Genomic DNA, 15604 nt, shown 5'->3' with positions numbered 1-15604 from the left:
ATGATTGTAAAATATTTTAAACTGAACTGAACCTAATCAACCCAAAGAGAACCTACACTGTAAGCACCCCCTGCATTTACATAATTAATCTGGTTTGGTGAATGGTAAAGGTGCTATTGGCTGCATACTGGCTGTTCAGTCAAGGTCACTGTCTTGTTTGAACCCAGCTAGGATATCTGAGTGAGTCTTCTCCCATTCATCCATATGGCTGTATTACCATCACTATATAAGGGTGGCAGGTAGCCTAGTGGTTAGAGTGTTGGGCCAGTACAATGACAAAATAAGATTATTTACAAAATAAGAATTTGTTCTTAACTGAATAAAATGTCATTTAGTTCTTGCCTAGTTAAATAAAAAAATATATATAAAAAAATCACTGTGAATCAGTCTGGCACCCTCACTCATCCTAGGGTTATTTTCAACCAGCTCTTATGGGAAGTGTGGAAACAACTATGCACTTACATCATGACCCTCACACATAGCCACATAGTGGGTTGGTATGCCTGTTTTGTTATTGATTGATTAATAATGTTCACCTCTGAAGCGCTCTGGTGCTGGGTGACTCATCCAACGCCTTACCGCCACTGTCCTCGTTCATCTTTATATCACCCACATGGGTAAATCCAATGAGGAGATGGCACGTGGGTACCTGCTTCTATAAACCAATGAGGAGATGGGAGAGGCAGGACTTGCAGCGCGATCTGCGTCACAAATAGAACTGACTTCTATTTTACATGCTGACTACACCGCTCGTGTCTCGTGCGAAATACATTTAAAAATCTATATTATTCAATTATTGCACCCACACTGCTCGCAAGCGTCTGCGTTGCCAAGGGCTAAAATAGAAGTCAGTTCTATTTGTGACGCAGATCGCGCTGCAAGTCCTGCCTCTCCCATCTCCTCATTGGTTTATAGAAGCAGGTACCCACGTGCCATCTCCTCATTGGATATACCCACGTGGGTGACTGAAAGACGAACAAGGTCGGTGGCGGTAACGCACCTAATTTATGAAAGTTGCCAATCGCAATATAAAGTCCAGAGAAGAAAAAGCCTGGAAGAGGAGAGATGACTAGAAACGATTCGGCTGACTGTTTTATATGTGGATTAATTGTCGGAGTAGAGGACCTTGTGCATTTCAGGTAAAATAACAACTCAATGTTTATATCCCAGGACAAATTAGCTAGCAACAGCAAGCTATCTAAATAGGACAAATTAGCTACCAAGTGCAAGCTAGCTAGCTTGCTGATCTGTCCCCAAATTAATGTAATTGGTTCAGAGTTTGTTTTGATATTTTAACCTGCGTATCATGACCACGGTTGGTGTGGGGGGACAAAATAAACTTATGCACGATGGCGCACGCGCACAGCCAGTTTGGGTTCCGTGTTAGCCCTTGGCAATGCAGACACTCGTTGGCGCGCGTGAGCAGTGTGGGTGCAATAATTTAATAATATATATTTTTTTATGTACTTTTCAATGCTCGTGCATGTGACGCTAGCAGTGTAGTCAGACTGTTATAGCTCCTCTCACCAACCTCCACCTATACAGCCTATTGGTTAAAAAGAATATACACTATATAGTCTATGATTAGGCTGAGACATTTTTTTTCTTGTTTATTTCCACCTTGTAGCTTAGATGCTGTAAAAAAAAAGAAGAAACATTTAGTTGAAAAATATCAAAGAAAGGTGTTTAGACACAGCAAGTACAACGCAAACATTTTCATTAACGGAATATGCTCAATCCATTTAATTTCGTATGTATTCGTGAGTCTTCGTATGGGTTCGGAGAAGCCCAGGAGAGGGAGTTGAGTCAGAGCCGCACTGTTCCCTAGGTTGCATGTGACTCATCGAGTTTGCAGTGAAGTAGGCTACAATTCATTCCTACGGAATGTTCACCTGAGAGAGCGAAAGCACTGCAAAATAACAGGTGAGTCTTCTTAGAAACGAATGTCACTGTTATAATGGTTCGCTAAGTGATTCATGTTATTTCCAATAAGTTACTTTAACATTTTTGGGGAGAAAATATAACTTCAAAAAATGATCGACTTGTTGTGATTATCTACTGTAGCACCAACTTTGCTATGAGTTATAGTTCAAACCCTGTTTGTATATGGGAAGGCTAGTTTGTAAAAACAATAAGATACACTTTACACACGGATAGTAATTTCGAAATGAGGTCGTTTCATTGAAGTTTGTACCAAATTTACACTAACTGTGATTCTCCATTACCTGTAGACCGAGTCGTTTTGAGTAATGTGGTGCCATTAGAAGCGAAAGACGATTGCACGGTAACCTGATTTAAAAACGGAAATTACAAATTCACTGCTGAAGGAACGTAGTTTACAAACTTAGTAAAGCCACTGGTGAAAAATCCACATATTCAAAAAGGAACATGGCAACGGGTGGATTTAAACCAAATGCACAGACAGACTTTCTGGAGGAATGGAAGGCTAAACGGGAGAAAATGAGGGCAAAAATGCTTGGGGACATCGCTGCGGCTACCGGTGGTATTGCCCCTGCGTCCCTGGGGAGCCACAGCAACAAAAGTGAGATGCGCAATGCTACCTCGAGCACCGAACTTAACAACAACGGCAACCCGGACCGCGGGACATCATACCCCATGGCTCGCTCATCATCCTCCTCAGCCTTGAAGAGACCTGACGATGAACCACACCCGACACCAGCCGTCAAAGGAGCGGATACACCGGGGAGTAATCTGAAGAAGACACCGCAGCCGGAGAAAGTGCCCTACACCCCACAAGAGTCCAGCCCTACTGCATGCAATGACCATGGCAGTGACAAGGAGAGCCCCTCACCCAGTAAAGGCAAAGAGAAGAAAAACAGTGGTCCAAGCGCCAGGAAGGGGAAAGGACAGATAGAGAAAAGAAAGCTGAGGGAGAAGCGCAGATCAACAGGTGTTGTCAGCATGCCGTCCACCGAGGTGAGTCCAAGCTGTCTGTAACTTTCATTTGTTTACAAATCATCACCTAGTTATTAAGCATGATGCCTGGTGTAGGATGAGACTGTTTATACTCTGTGCTGGCAACCTGTAGGCCTATGCGAGAAATAAGTTGATGAAACCACTGTGGAAAAGACGGCATTAAAGATGGACTTATCTGTCCATTAGGTTGTGTCATTATCGTTATGAAACAAACATTTTAATGTACCAAATGGGTTGGATGTTTGTGGGAAAATAATGGTTTGAGACCGAGTAGCTTTAATGACTAATGAGAAGTATTCAAATGGGGTTATAAAACGTTCTTCTGACCTTCAAAAGGCCTACATTAACGTGTCTGTTCCAGTCGAGTGTTTATGAAGACCTCCTGTCTAGCACAGACATGAAAAAAGTCTCCATGAGAATGCTGAAAATGTGCAGAGTGAGCAGTATCGTTGTTATTGCACTTAAATCGTGTCACAGCCTGGCAGCAGGGAAGCTGATGAAAGCTTGTCAACCACCAGTCCCCCACTCACTAATATGTTTGTCCTGTTATTCTAAGAACTTCCACCATCAGGGAAATTATATGTATCCAGTGCCTTCAGAAAGTATTCACACCCTTTGACTTTTTCCACATTTTGTTGTGTTACAGCCTGATTTTTAAAACCGATTAAATTGAGATTTTGTGTCCCTGGCCTACACACAATTACCCCCCCCCCCCCCCCCCGCCCCCCCATAAGGTCAAAGTGGAATTATGTTTTTAGAAATGTTTACAAATTCATAAAAAATGAAAAGCTGAATTGTCTTGAGTCAAGTATTCAACCCCCTTTGTTATGGGAAGCCTAAATGAGGCAAAAAAGGTGCTTAACAAGTCATATTAAGTTGCATGGGCTCAATCTGTATGTAATAATAGTGGTTAACATGATTTTCAAATGACTACCTCATCTCTGTACCCCACACATGCAATTATCTGTAAGGTTCCTCAGTTGAGCTGTCAATTTCATACACAGATTCAAGCCAATGCCTCGCAATGAAGGGCACTTATTGGTAGATAAATAAGAAATCAAACATTGAATATTCCTTTGAGCATGGTGAAGTTATTAATTACAGTTTGTATAGTGTATCAGTACACCTAGTCACAACAAAGATACAGGTGTCTTTCCTAACTCAGTTGCTGGAGAGGAAGGAAACAACTCAGGGATTTCACCATGAAACCACGATAGGAGAAAACTGAGGATGGGTCAACAACGTTGTAGTTACTCCACAATACTAACTTACATGACAGAGTGAAAAGAAGGATGCCTGTGCAGAATACAAATTTGACAAAACATGAATCCTGTTTGCAGTAAGGCACTAAAGTACAACTGCAAAAAAATGTGGCAAAGAAATTAACTTTAATTCCTCAATACAAAGCGTTGTGTTTAGTCCAAATCCAACTCAACATATCACTGAGTACCACTCTTCATATTGTGAAGCTTGGTGGGGGCTGCATCATATTGTAATGACCTGACTAGATCATAAAGGTACAATTGTCCAGACAGAGGATTGAGTTTACGAATTTACGGTTTATTAAACCAACTTTACACAGGCTACTGTTTGGCAGTAGCCCACGCCAAATAAATGAAAGAACCCACAAGCCAATCGTAACCTTCTCTTGTGAAGTCCAGACGTAAGAGAGAGAACAAAGGCTAAACCCGGTCTTAACTTCCAATGCTCCATCCCCCTGCCCAACCCCCCTCCAAGCCACTCCGCCAACCGCCAGGATGCCCGGCATCAGAACATTCCAGGCATTCCCGTGATTGGCAGATAGCAGGTTGATTGGCATGTCGGACCCCGCGAACACTGGGTACTGGCAAGTACAACACAACCACCTACTAGCCTAACACATAACACACAGCTATCTGTGTGGGTCGCTACAATATTATAGGTATGCTTGTCGTCGGCAAGGACTCCAGTGTTTTATAGAAGGCAAATCCTAGAGGAAAACCTGGTTCCGTCTGCTTTCCAACACACACTGGGAGACAACATTGAAAGTTCCTGAGTGGCCTACTTACAGTTTTGACTTAAATCGACTTGAATATCTATAACGAGACTTGAAAATGGCTGTCTAGAAATGATCAACAACCAACTTGACAGAGCTTGAAGAATAAAACAATAGATAATGTGCAAATATTGTACAGTCCAGGTCTGCAAATCTCTTAGAGACTTACCCGGAAAGACTCACAGCTGTAATTGATGGCAAAGGTGATTCTAAAAGGTTATTTCAGAGGTGTGAATACTTACATAAATGAGATATTTCTGTATTTCATTGTCAATAAATTTGCACAAATTTTAAACATGTTTTCACTTTGTCGTTATGGGTTATTGTGTGTAGATGGGTGAGAATCTTTTCGATTTAATACATTTTTAATGTAGGCTTTAACACAACAAAATGTGGAATAGGTCAAAGGGTATGAATACTTTCTGAAGGCACTATATAATGGGCGTGTTTTATGATGTTGACACTGGCTCAGTGCCTTGAAGCCACAGAGTGTAGTCTACGTATTAGGGGTCTGGCTTTTCTGACAGCTGCCCAGACCCAGAGCATGCTGCCGACTGTGGAGTTTCACCTGGAGGTTGACCAGTGTCTCAGTTGGCTGGTGACAGCCTGTTATTAGGCGGTCGGCAGTGCCAATCAAGGAGTTTGAGAAGCTTGTCAGAAGCCAAGCCGTAATGCTAGGTTTCAACCCCACAGATCATGCCAAACTATGTGCGATCATGCCCCATGTGACAACATTGCCTGTGTTTATTGCGTTGCATCTTTCCCATGGTAAATCTATACCCTGACATTGCGATCACTGTATAATTTGGACCCTCTTCACACAAGGCCCCTTGTGTTATGAATTTTATTGAAAAGGTATGCTGGGGCATAATCAGCCTGCATGTTCTGTGGTGCACAATAGCTGTTGAGGGGGTTTCAGAGCAATCGGAAACCCAATCGCACCACTCTTCCTATGATGGGCTGATAATGGCTTCACGGTTAACCGAAGCAAACACTGGCTTTTCTGTGGAGTGTCAATCAGGACCACCTCCCCCATTCCAGGAAGGTGTCTCGTTTCAGCCTCCCTGTCCGTCTCACCCTCTCTGACGGAGAATGGTATGTGTCTACTGGCTGTTGGGGACCTCTGACCTGCTTAACAAATGCTTACTGAACAATTAAATACTGCTTAAGTAATGTGTGCGTTTGTCTCATTCGAGGTGAGTACTCACTGAGACAGCGTTATCTTCAATCTTGCTCTCTCTCCTTTTCTCTCTCTCTTTAGGATGTGTGTGTTGTCAGTGGTCCGTTTCCTGTTGGCCTCACCGTGGCTTAGGCCTAGTTGATGAGCCTCATTGTCTGGGGCCATCCATGTTTTATGACCAGCAGTGTGTTATAAGGCTCGGCTTGGAGACTGAGTTGCTTTCACTCGCGAGCATGAACTTTGTTTCATGTGGTGGGCTGGATCTCTCTGATCAAGTCTGCTGCTGTTGTCTGGAACACCCAGGGCCGTTCGTCAGTAGCAACCGTGAACAAGCGGTATGATAGGGCAGGCTACACATTGGTGCCAATTAGCACTGGGCAATTCCATGGTAACGGAATACGCTGAGATTCTCATATTTTTCACTTTAAAATGTATACCAAACCAAAAGCATTGATTTCAAAGTTGAACTAATCATACACAAGGGCTACTTTTAACGTTTTCCACGGGACATTTTGCAAAAACACAACATTTGCATCTGCACTGTTTCCAGTAAATGTTTATTTATTTATTTTCTGTGTAAATTGTTCCAAGTGTGCATATAGTTGTATGGTTTGTTAAACTTTGAAATCAATGTTTTTGTTTAGCATACATTTTAAAGTGAGTCTCAGCGTAATTCCGTTACTGTGGTGATGGGTAGCTTAGCGATTTTATGAGCGCTGGTCCAGGAACCAAAATGTCACTGGTTAAAATCCCAGAGCCGACTTGTTAAAACATCTGTAATTGGGCCGTTGAACAAGGCACTCAACCCTCATTCTGCTAAATGACTCAAATGTAAAAAGGATCGGGCCGCTATAGCCGAGGGAATTTCTCAGAGCTTCTTCCTGGTTGCTGTTGAATCACTTTTGTGTAGTTTATGCATATCTGTCATGAGCTAAGAGGAGTGTGTGTTCCCTGTACATAATCATGCTGATATCTTTCACTCCACGGACAAAGCAATGTGATTTATAACATTTGTTTTCCAATGAGAATCTGCATCAACAAAGTACTAATAAATGGAAAGCCCATTGCTTGACAGTTGGCGTTGCCTCAATGTTTATGGCCCATTTGGAGATAAAGCCACAGCTCCAGCCTGATTGGTTGGATTATCATTTTGAGCTCAAACTGCAACCGCTTTGTTTTGTGAGGCTACAACAAGGTAGCACAGTTTGAACCCACAGTTTCTAAAGATCCATCGGATCATATCTAGCTCTGGATATATGCACAACAGGCTCTCTCCAGGCAAGTGAGTTGAGTTTTATCTGCAGACAGACCACAAATGTATTTCAAAGCCTTCATGCTACAATTACACCATCGAAACATCTGTATACGCTCTTGAGTGGCATACCGTCTTGTTGAAACACAGTTTCTCTTCAGCATCTCTTGCTATTGTTGTACTTAAAGTAGCAGTGCTGTCAATGAGGGGTAAAGCAGAAAATATGGAATGTGGTGAGACAGAGTTTTGCCATATAACTACATGAACTCCCCCCTTGACCTGTACTGAAGCCCTGGGGAATGTAACATTGATGTGATAAAGTGGCCTGGCTCTAATTTATATTTTTATCACCCCTATTGCTTTCAAAAAAAATCCTGGTCAAGCCAGTCTGACTCTCACAACCAGAAGGTGTGGGAATGTACACACCTCATAGCACAACGCCTCTCCACCATGTGACCTACTTGTTGTGTGTATGTACTGACATGTACAGTACCAGTCAAACGTTTGGACACACCTACTTATTCAAGGGTTTTTCTTTCTTTTTACTATTATCTACATTGTAGAATAATAGTGAAGACCTCAACTTTGAAATAACACATTCTGGAATCGTGTAGTAATCAAAAAGTGTTAAACAAATCAAAATATGTTTTATAATTTAAAGTAGCCACCCTTTGTTTTGATGACAGCTTGGCATTCTCTCAACCAGCTTCATGAGGTAGTCATCTGGAATGCTTTTCCAACATTTTTGAAGGACTTCCTACATATGCTGAGCACTTGTTGGCTGCTTTTTCTTCACTCTGCGGTCGAACTCATCCCAAACCATCTCAATTGGGTGGAGGTCGGGTGATTGTGGAGGCCAGGTCATCTGATGCAGCACTCCATCACTCTCCTTTTTGGTCAAATAGCCCTTACACACCCTGGAGGTGTGTTTTGGGTCATTGTCCTGTTGAAAAACAAATGATAGTCCCACTAAGCACTAACCAGATGGGATGGTGTATCGCTGCAGAATGCTGTGGTAGCCATGCTGGTTAAGTGTGCTTTGAATTCTAAATAAATGACCAACAGTGTCACCAGCAAAGCCCCCCCCCCCCCCCACACCATCACATCACCTCTTCCATGCTTCACGGTGGGAACCACACATGCGGAGATCATCCGTTCACCTACTGTGCGTCTCAGAAAGACTTCTCAGACCAAAGGACAGATTTCCACCGGTTTAATGTCCATTGCTCGTGTTTCTTGGCCCAAGCAAGTTTCTTCTTATTATTGTCCTTTAGTAGTTGTTTCTTTGCAGCGATTCGACCATGAAGGGCTGATTCACGCAGTCTCCTCTGAACAGTTTATGTTGAGATGTGTCTGTTACTTGAACTCTGTGAAGCATTTATTTGGGTTGCAATTTCTGTGGCTGGTAACTCATGAACTTATCCTCTGCAGCAGAGGCGACTCTGGGTCTTCTTTTCCTGTGGCGGTCCACATGAGACAGTTTCATCATAGCGCTTGATGGTTTTTGTGACTGCACTTGAAGAAACTTTAAAAATTCTTGAAAATTTCCAGATTAATTGACCTTCATGTCTTAAAGTAATAATGGACTGTAGTTTCTCTTTGCTTATTTGAGCTGTTCTTGCCATAATATGGGACCAAATACCAAATTATCTTCTGTATACTAAACCTACCTTGTCACAAAACAACTGATTGGCTCAAATTTATTAAGAAGGATACTTTAAGAAGGCACACCTGTTAACTAGGCCACCTCTACACAGATGACACCATTCTGTATTCTTCTGGCCCTTCTTTGGACACTGTGTTAACAAACCTCCAAACGAGCTTCAATGCCAAACAACACTCCCGTGGCCTCCAACTGCACTTAAACGCTATTAAAACTAAATGCATGCTCTTTAACCGATCTCTGCCCGCACCTGCCCACCTAGCATCACTACTTTGGACGGTTCAGACTTCTTCCAGACTCGCATTAAGCATCTCCAATCCAAATTAAATCTAGAATCAGTTTCCTATTTCGCCAACAAAGCCTCCTTCACTCATGCTGCCAAACATACCCTCATAAAATAGCCCATCCAACCAACCTCATCTCCATATTTTTTTCTGCTTTTTTGCACATCAGTGTTTCTACTTTGCACATCCTCATCTGCACATGTGTTAATTGCTGAATTTTAATTACTTCGCCACTATGGCCTATTTATTGCCTTACCTCCTTACTTCATTTGCACACACTATATACAGATTTTCTGTTGTGTTATTGACTGTACTTTTGTTTATCCCATGTGTAACTGTTGTTTTTGTCGCTTTGCTTTATCTTGTCCAGGTCGCAGTTGTAAATGAGAACTTGTTCTCAACCGGCCTCCCTGGTTAAATAAAGGTGAAAAAATATATATATATATTTGAAATGCATTCTAGGTGATTACCCAATGATGCCGGTTGAGGGAATGCCAAGAGTGTGCAAAGCTCTCATCAAGGCTACTTTGAAGAATCTCAGATATAAAAATATATTTAGATTTATTTAACACTTTGTTGGTTACTACATGATTCCATATGTGTTATTTCATAGTTTTGATGTCTTCACTATTATTATACCATGTAGATAATAGTAAAACTACAGAAAATCCTTGAATGAGTAGGGGTGTCCAAACCTTTGACTGGTACTCTGTGTAACTGATAGATGCGTGCACACACACAATACTTGTTGTTTTTAAATGTATGTAAATTGTTGGCGTCGGCTAATGGGGACCTTAATAAATCAAATCGCGCATTCTTGCGCGGCAGTCCTCTCATGCTGCTACACTCTGCCCGTCCTCTGTGAGCTGTATACGTTTTTGCCCCTCTACTTCCTTACCTTATGCTGTGGCTGTGGTACATTCTCTCATCCATCTGTGTTCAGTTTCCACCTCTGAAGAAACCTCTCCTCCTGCTGTAGTATGATCATACATTATTCTGTTCTAAAGGCCTCCCACAGACTGCAGCTATGGATGGAGTTGTCATTCACCTCTTCGGATAGGCATGAAAAGCAATGGCCAGGGAATGTTTTGAGTAGCAGTGCAATATGGTGTTATTTAATTGTAAGGCAATTAGGTCAAATGTAAAGCTTCCTATACATCTGTTTGAAATGAATGTAAATGTGCCATTGGGTGGAGCCTGTTTTACTTGCTCATAAAACCTTTCCCAAACAAGGTCACATCATCACTGGAAATACCATGGGGATTGGATCATGGACTTGGGTAAGCAAGGAATTATTTGGGCATGGTTTTGGGTTGTTGGTGGAACAAAAGGAATTTGTGAAGTTATGTTACTCTAATCCAAAGAGTGTTTTTTAAATGTTTTATACCCAGGCTCCTTTGCCAGTTATGTGAGTTTACAAGAACATTTGACAGGTTGACTAATTAGCAGGAGTTGTAGATTGTTTACGAGAATATTTCGCAAAATAAGTTAAGGGGGGTGGGACTAATAAAAAGAAGTCCCAATAGAGCTGTGTGGTGAAAGTTAGGAGAATTCCACAGGAAGTTGTAGAGGAGGAAGAATGTGGAACTACTGTTCGCCTTGTTACATGACATGGTTACCAGGTAGGCCCCTAATACAGGGAGCACCCGAAGTTCTCTCAGCACCTCATAAAACACCCCGCTCCCGCTAATGGGATGTGGCACAGGGTTTTGTGCATGTTTTTGGAATCTTGAGTAAACGACAGCTCTCATTAATGTGCCCTCTAACTAGGTGAGGCCCAGTGAATAGCTGTCCATTACCCTGTCAGGGTGAATCATATCACTTAAACAGACCAAGGGTATGTGAAAACTGGAGCCTTCACTCAGAATACAGTAGTCCTGGCTGCTCCTCTAATGGCCCTCTGACTGACCTGGCCTCTGCTTACTCCCCACATCCTCTTTGCTTGTCACAGGTTAATGAGCTCACTTTCTGGCAAGGAATCCAGTTTTAAATGTTTTGTAACAAAACAGGATCACAGCACAGGAGTATTTAAAAAAAACAATGTATGCATTTCAGCAGGCCTGACAAGAAAATAGCCTGCCTAATTTGGAGTCATGTTCCGAATGTGTAGGTTTGTAGAGTGTTCTGTTCTAACTAGAGGTCGACCGATTATGATTTTCCAACGCTGATTCCGATACCGATTATTGGAGGACCAAAAAAGCCGATACGATTTAATTGGCCGATTTTAAATAAAAAACACTTTTTTATGTAAAAAATAAAAAAACGTTTTTTAAATTTGTAATAATGACAATTACAACAATACTGAATTAACACTTATTTTAACTTAATATAAAACATGAATAAAATCAATTTGCCTCAAATAAATAAATAAACATGTTCAATTTGGTTTAAATAATGCAAAAACAAAGTGTTGGAGAAGAAAGTAATATTTGGCATGTAAAATATGTGCCATTTATAAAAGCTAACGTTTAAGTTCCTGTGGATGTCGGGCCCTCATACCACCCTCATGGAGTCTGTTTCTGACCATTTGAGCAGACACATGCACATTTGTGGCCTGCTGGAGGTCATTTTGCAGGGCTCTGGCAGTGCTCCTCCTGCTCCTCCTTGCACAAAGGCGGAGGTAGTGGTCCTGCTGCTGGGTTGTTGGCCTCCTCCACGTCTCCTGATGTACTGGCCTGTCTCCTGGTAGCACCTCCATGCTCTGGACACTACGCTGACAGACACAGCAAACCTTCTTCATTGATGTTCCATCCTGGATGAGCTGCACTACCTGAGGCACTTGTGTGGGTTGTAGACTCCCTCTCATGCTACCACTAGAGTGAAAGCACTGCCAGCATTCAAAAGTGACCAAAACACCAGGAAGCATAGGAACTGAGAAGTGGTCTGTGGTCACCACCTGCAGAACCACTCCTTTATTGCGGTTGTCTTGCTAATTGCCTATAATATCCACCTGTTGTCTATTCCATTTGCACAACAGCATGTGACATTTATTGTCAATCAGTGTTGAATCCTAAGTGGACAGTTTGATTTCACAGAAGTGTGATTGCCTTGGAGTTACATTGTGTTGTTTAAGTGTTCCCTTTAATTTTTTGAGCAGTGTAGTATTTATAGGACTAATTCTCTCTATACCATTTGTATTTCATGTACCTTTGACTATTGGATGTTCTTATAGGCACTATAGTATTGCCAGTGTAAGAGTATAGCTTCCGTCCCCCTCCTCGCCCCTACCTGGGCTCGAACCAGGAACACATCGACAACAGCCACACTCGAAGCATCGTTACCCATCGCTCCACAAAAGCCGCGGCCCTTGCAGCGCAAGGGGAATAACTACTCCAAATCTAAAAGCGAGTGACGTTTGAAGCAGTATTAGCGCACACCCAGCTAACTAGCTAGCCATTTCACATTGGTTACACCAGCCATTAGGCTGATAGGCTTGAAGTCATAAACAGCGCTGTGCTTGTGAAGAGCTGCTGGCAAAACGCACAAAAAACGCACAATTTCACCTGGTTAATATTGCCTGCTAAACTGGATTAGTAGTTATAACTAGTGATTATGATTGATTGTTTTTTATAAGGTAAGTTTAATGCTAGCTAGCAATTTACCTTGGCTTCTACTGCATTCATGTAACAGGCAGGCTACTCGTGGAGTGCAATGGATAGAGCGTTGGACTAGTTAACTGCGGTTGCAAGATTGAAACCCCTGAGCTGACAAGGTTCAGCGGCAGAACAACATATTTTCACAAGGCAGTTAACCCACAGTTCCTAGGCAGTCATTGAAAATAAGAATGTGTTCTTAACTGACTTGCCTAGTTAATTAAATAAAAGGTATAAAAAATAATCGGAAATCGCCGCCCAAAAATACGGATATCCGATTGTTATGAAAACTTGAAATCGGCCCTAATTAATCGGCCATTCCGATTTAATCGTTCAACCTCTAGTTCTAACCCAGGCCATAGATTTCTCTGCTGTAATTGGGTCAGTGCTCTTTAGTTATGAGGCTATAGGAGCTCCATGTGATAGATTATTATTGTTAAAAAAATAATGCTCCCCTGCGCTGCCTCTCTCTGAGAATGCAGAGCTGATTGCCCAGGGTCAATGGGCATTGACGTCTGGAGCACGTGTCTGCTGAATGAGTAACAACCCGTTCCCCTCCCTTTATCACAACAGAACCACACAGTCTTGGTCCCAATGGACAGTATTTTGCCAGACCCTATGAATCTACCTTTTACAGAGACGCCTGTTTGCCTATTTTGTTTGCGTGAGAAATTACATGCTCCTCTGTCACTGGATGACGCAGTGGCTGTCTGACTGGCCAATCATTAACTCGCAATCAAAACCAGGACGTGCCGCAATATGGGAGTGTTTGTTACTTAATATGGTGTTGAGGTTAATGTCCTACTGTGTTGTGGAATGTGATGAGTCAGCAGTTCTAATAGTAAATCATAGCGTGACTGATCTTCCCTCTTGGTGTGTTGTTGACCCATACTTTAAACTTTTCGTTGGACACAAACAATTTGGTACCAATTCCCCGCAAGGCACTTCTTGATTTACCGTAAGACCTAGAGTAAAATGCCAATGCTTTTACACATGGAAGCCTTCTCCTTTGAACTAAATGGGTATTTCTAAGTCGTTGTCTCCCCTCGTTGAGGTTAACACCTTCATAATCCAGTAGCGGATGTGGAGACAGTGATTTCCTTTCACCCGTCATACGTTTAGGCTTAACTTTTCCTTTTTCCATATCTGTTCCCTCCAATACCAGCCATCACGCTAATGGTATTAACATGAACTGTTGCATGTTATTGTAACTGAAATGTCCTGCCCCTGATATCTACTAATAGCTTATGGTTTCACACGGACGCATGGGGTAGTGGTTTTCATGCCTCCCCTTTTGGAAACTGCCCCTTAGCCCCCCCACTGTGTTCTTGTGGAAGCTTGGGCTGCCACATTCAATTGCCGCATGCAGAAATCCCATAGAGAGATTCAGTGGATTGGGGTTTGTCTGCTGATCAGCTTGCTGATTGACAGTAGCTGTGGTGTGTGTGTGTTCCTGCATAAATGTATCTTGTTTGTTGGACATTCCTGTGTGCTTGGCAGCAGTGGGGGATTTGTGAGTCAGCTGTAATCAGGCCACTGCATGATTAGGCATTCAGGAGAACTGTCTGTTTCGATTCATTACAGAATAGTATGCGGCTGCTACCTCTGTTTCTTTCTCTCCTCTTTCTATGGGCACGGAAAGAGTTGTTTTGGAGTTTTATTCTTGGTAAAACCTTTCGCTTCATTTTTATGGATGAGCTCTTATAGATGATATGTCAACATACAGTTCCAGAGCGTTATGTTGGTACTGCACACACAGCTAGAGAGATCCAGCACCACCACAGGCCAATGGGTTCTCTCTCCTCCCATTATGGCACCATGGTTCCCTGTCACACTTTGTCCCCTGATAAGCGTCAGCAGAAGTCAGCTACGGTATCAGACTTGGCAGCATAACAATATAGCTAACCAAGGTGATGAATAATAAACATGCAAATCATACGTCATAAGTTGTTGCTCTTTTCATTCTGCTTCACCGTGTGGATGAGGGGGAGAGAGTGTCTTCTGGGTGTCATATCAACACCTAGCTGAGTGTTGGAATAGGATTGGGGATCTACAGGTGGAGGCTGTCAGGAGTGTTTGGCATTCCACTGTGTGCTGCTGGTAGGACTGTGTGTGTGTGTGTGTGTGTGTGTGGGGGGGGTCTTAAGCCTAGCTCTCCACCTTGAAAAACACATTCACTTTACATGCATACCTGAGGAGGCTTAAGTTGATTTGTTGGAAGCCGGAGAAATGGGAGGAATTCATAATGCTTTTAGGAAATGTAATATTCTGACTGTTGACGTGTATGTTGTTAGTGTGGCTCATTTAGTTGATTTTATGGAAAATACAGCCAGGCAGGCTCACATCAAAAGAGGAACCAAATGAAAAAGTGGTTCAGGAAAACAGCTTGAGAATGTAGCCGATAAACACTCTAAATCGAATGAAAATGTGGGTTCAAAGTGCCTGTGGATATAAAGCCTTGATCTTTAAGTTGTTGAACCAAACAAAGACGAATGAATGTGTTTTAGAGGATTAAAGTAACCACATGCCATCATACCCCTGGCTATAAAGCTGGAACCTCATTCTGTGTCTTTGTGTCTGTGCGTGAGTGTGTCCTTCCCCTACTGATGCTGTTGTGGGTAGACGGAGGGCCAACTTAGCTGTGTTGAACTATGATGCAT

At 42.4% G+C, this 15604-nt stretch overlaps 1 protein-coding gene across 4 annotated transcripts in view; it reads left to right on the top strand.

Moving 5' to 3' along the window:
• The first annotated feature begins 1799 nt into the window (after window positions 1–1799).
• LOC139378530 (PRKC apoptosis WT1 regulator protein-like) overlaps window positions 1800–15604 on the top strand; it is a 79875-nt gene continuing 66070 nt past the window's right edge. Inside the window, exons 1-2 of one of the 4 annotated variants that reach the window (XR_011628305.1) lie at window positions 1800–1923; window positions 2232–2937. Coding sequence is in view for 3 of the 4 variants with exons in the window: in XM_071120787.1 (XP_070976888.1) it covers window positions 2389–2937 (549 nt within the window). In the remaining variant the exon portion in view is untranslated. The remainder of the gene's footprint in view (window positions 1924–2231; window positions 2938–15604) is intronic. The other 3 variants (XM_071120787.1, XM_071120786.1, XM_071120788.1) reach the window with 3 other exon arrangements.

The sequence above is a fragment of the Oncorhynchus clarkii genome, chromosome 21 (genome assembly GCF_045791955.1).
Source record: "Oncorhynchus clarkii lewisi isolate Uvic-CL-2024 chromosome 21, UVic_Ocla_1.0, whole genome shotgun sequence".
Taxonomy (NCBI): domain Eukaryota; kingdom Metazoa; phylum Chordata; class Actinopteri; order Salmoniformes; family Salmonidae; genus Oncorhynchus; species Oncorhynchus clarkii.
The sequence above is the reverse complement of the archived record's forward strand: the minus strand, read 5'-3'. Positions and strand labels throughout refer to the sequence as shown.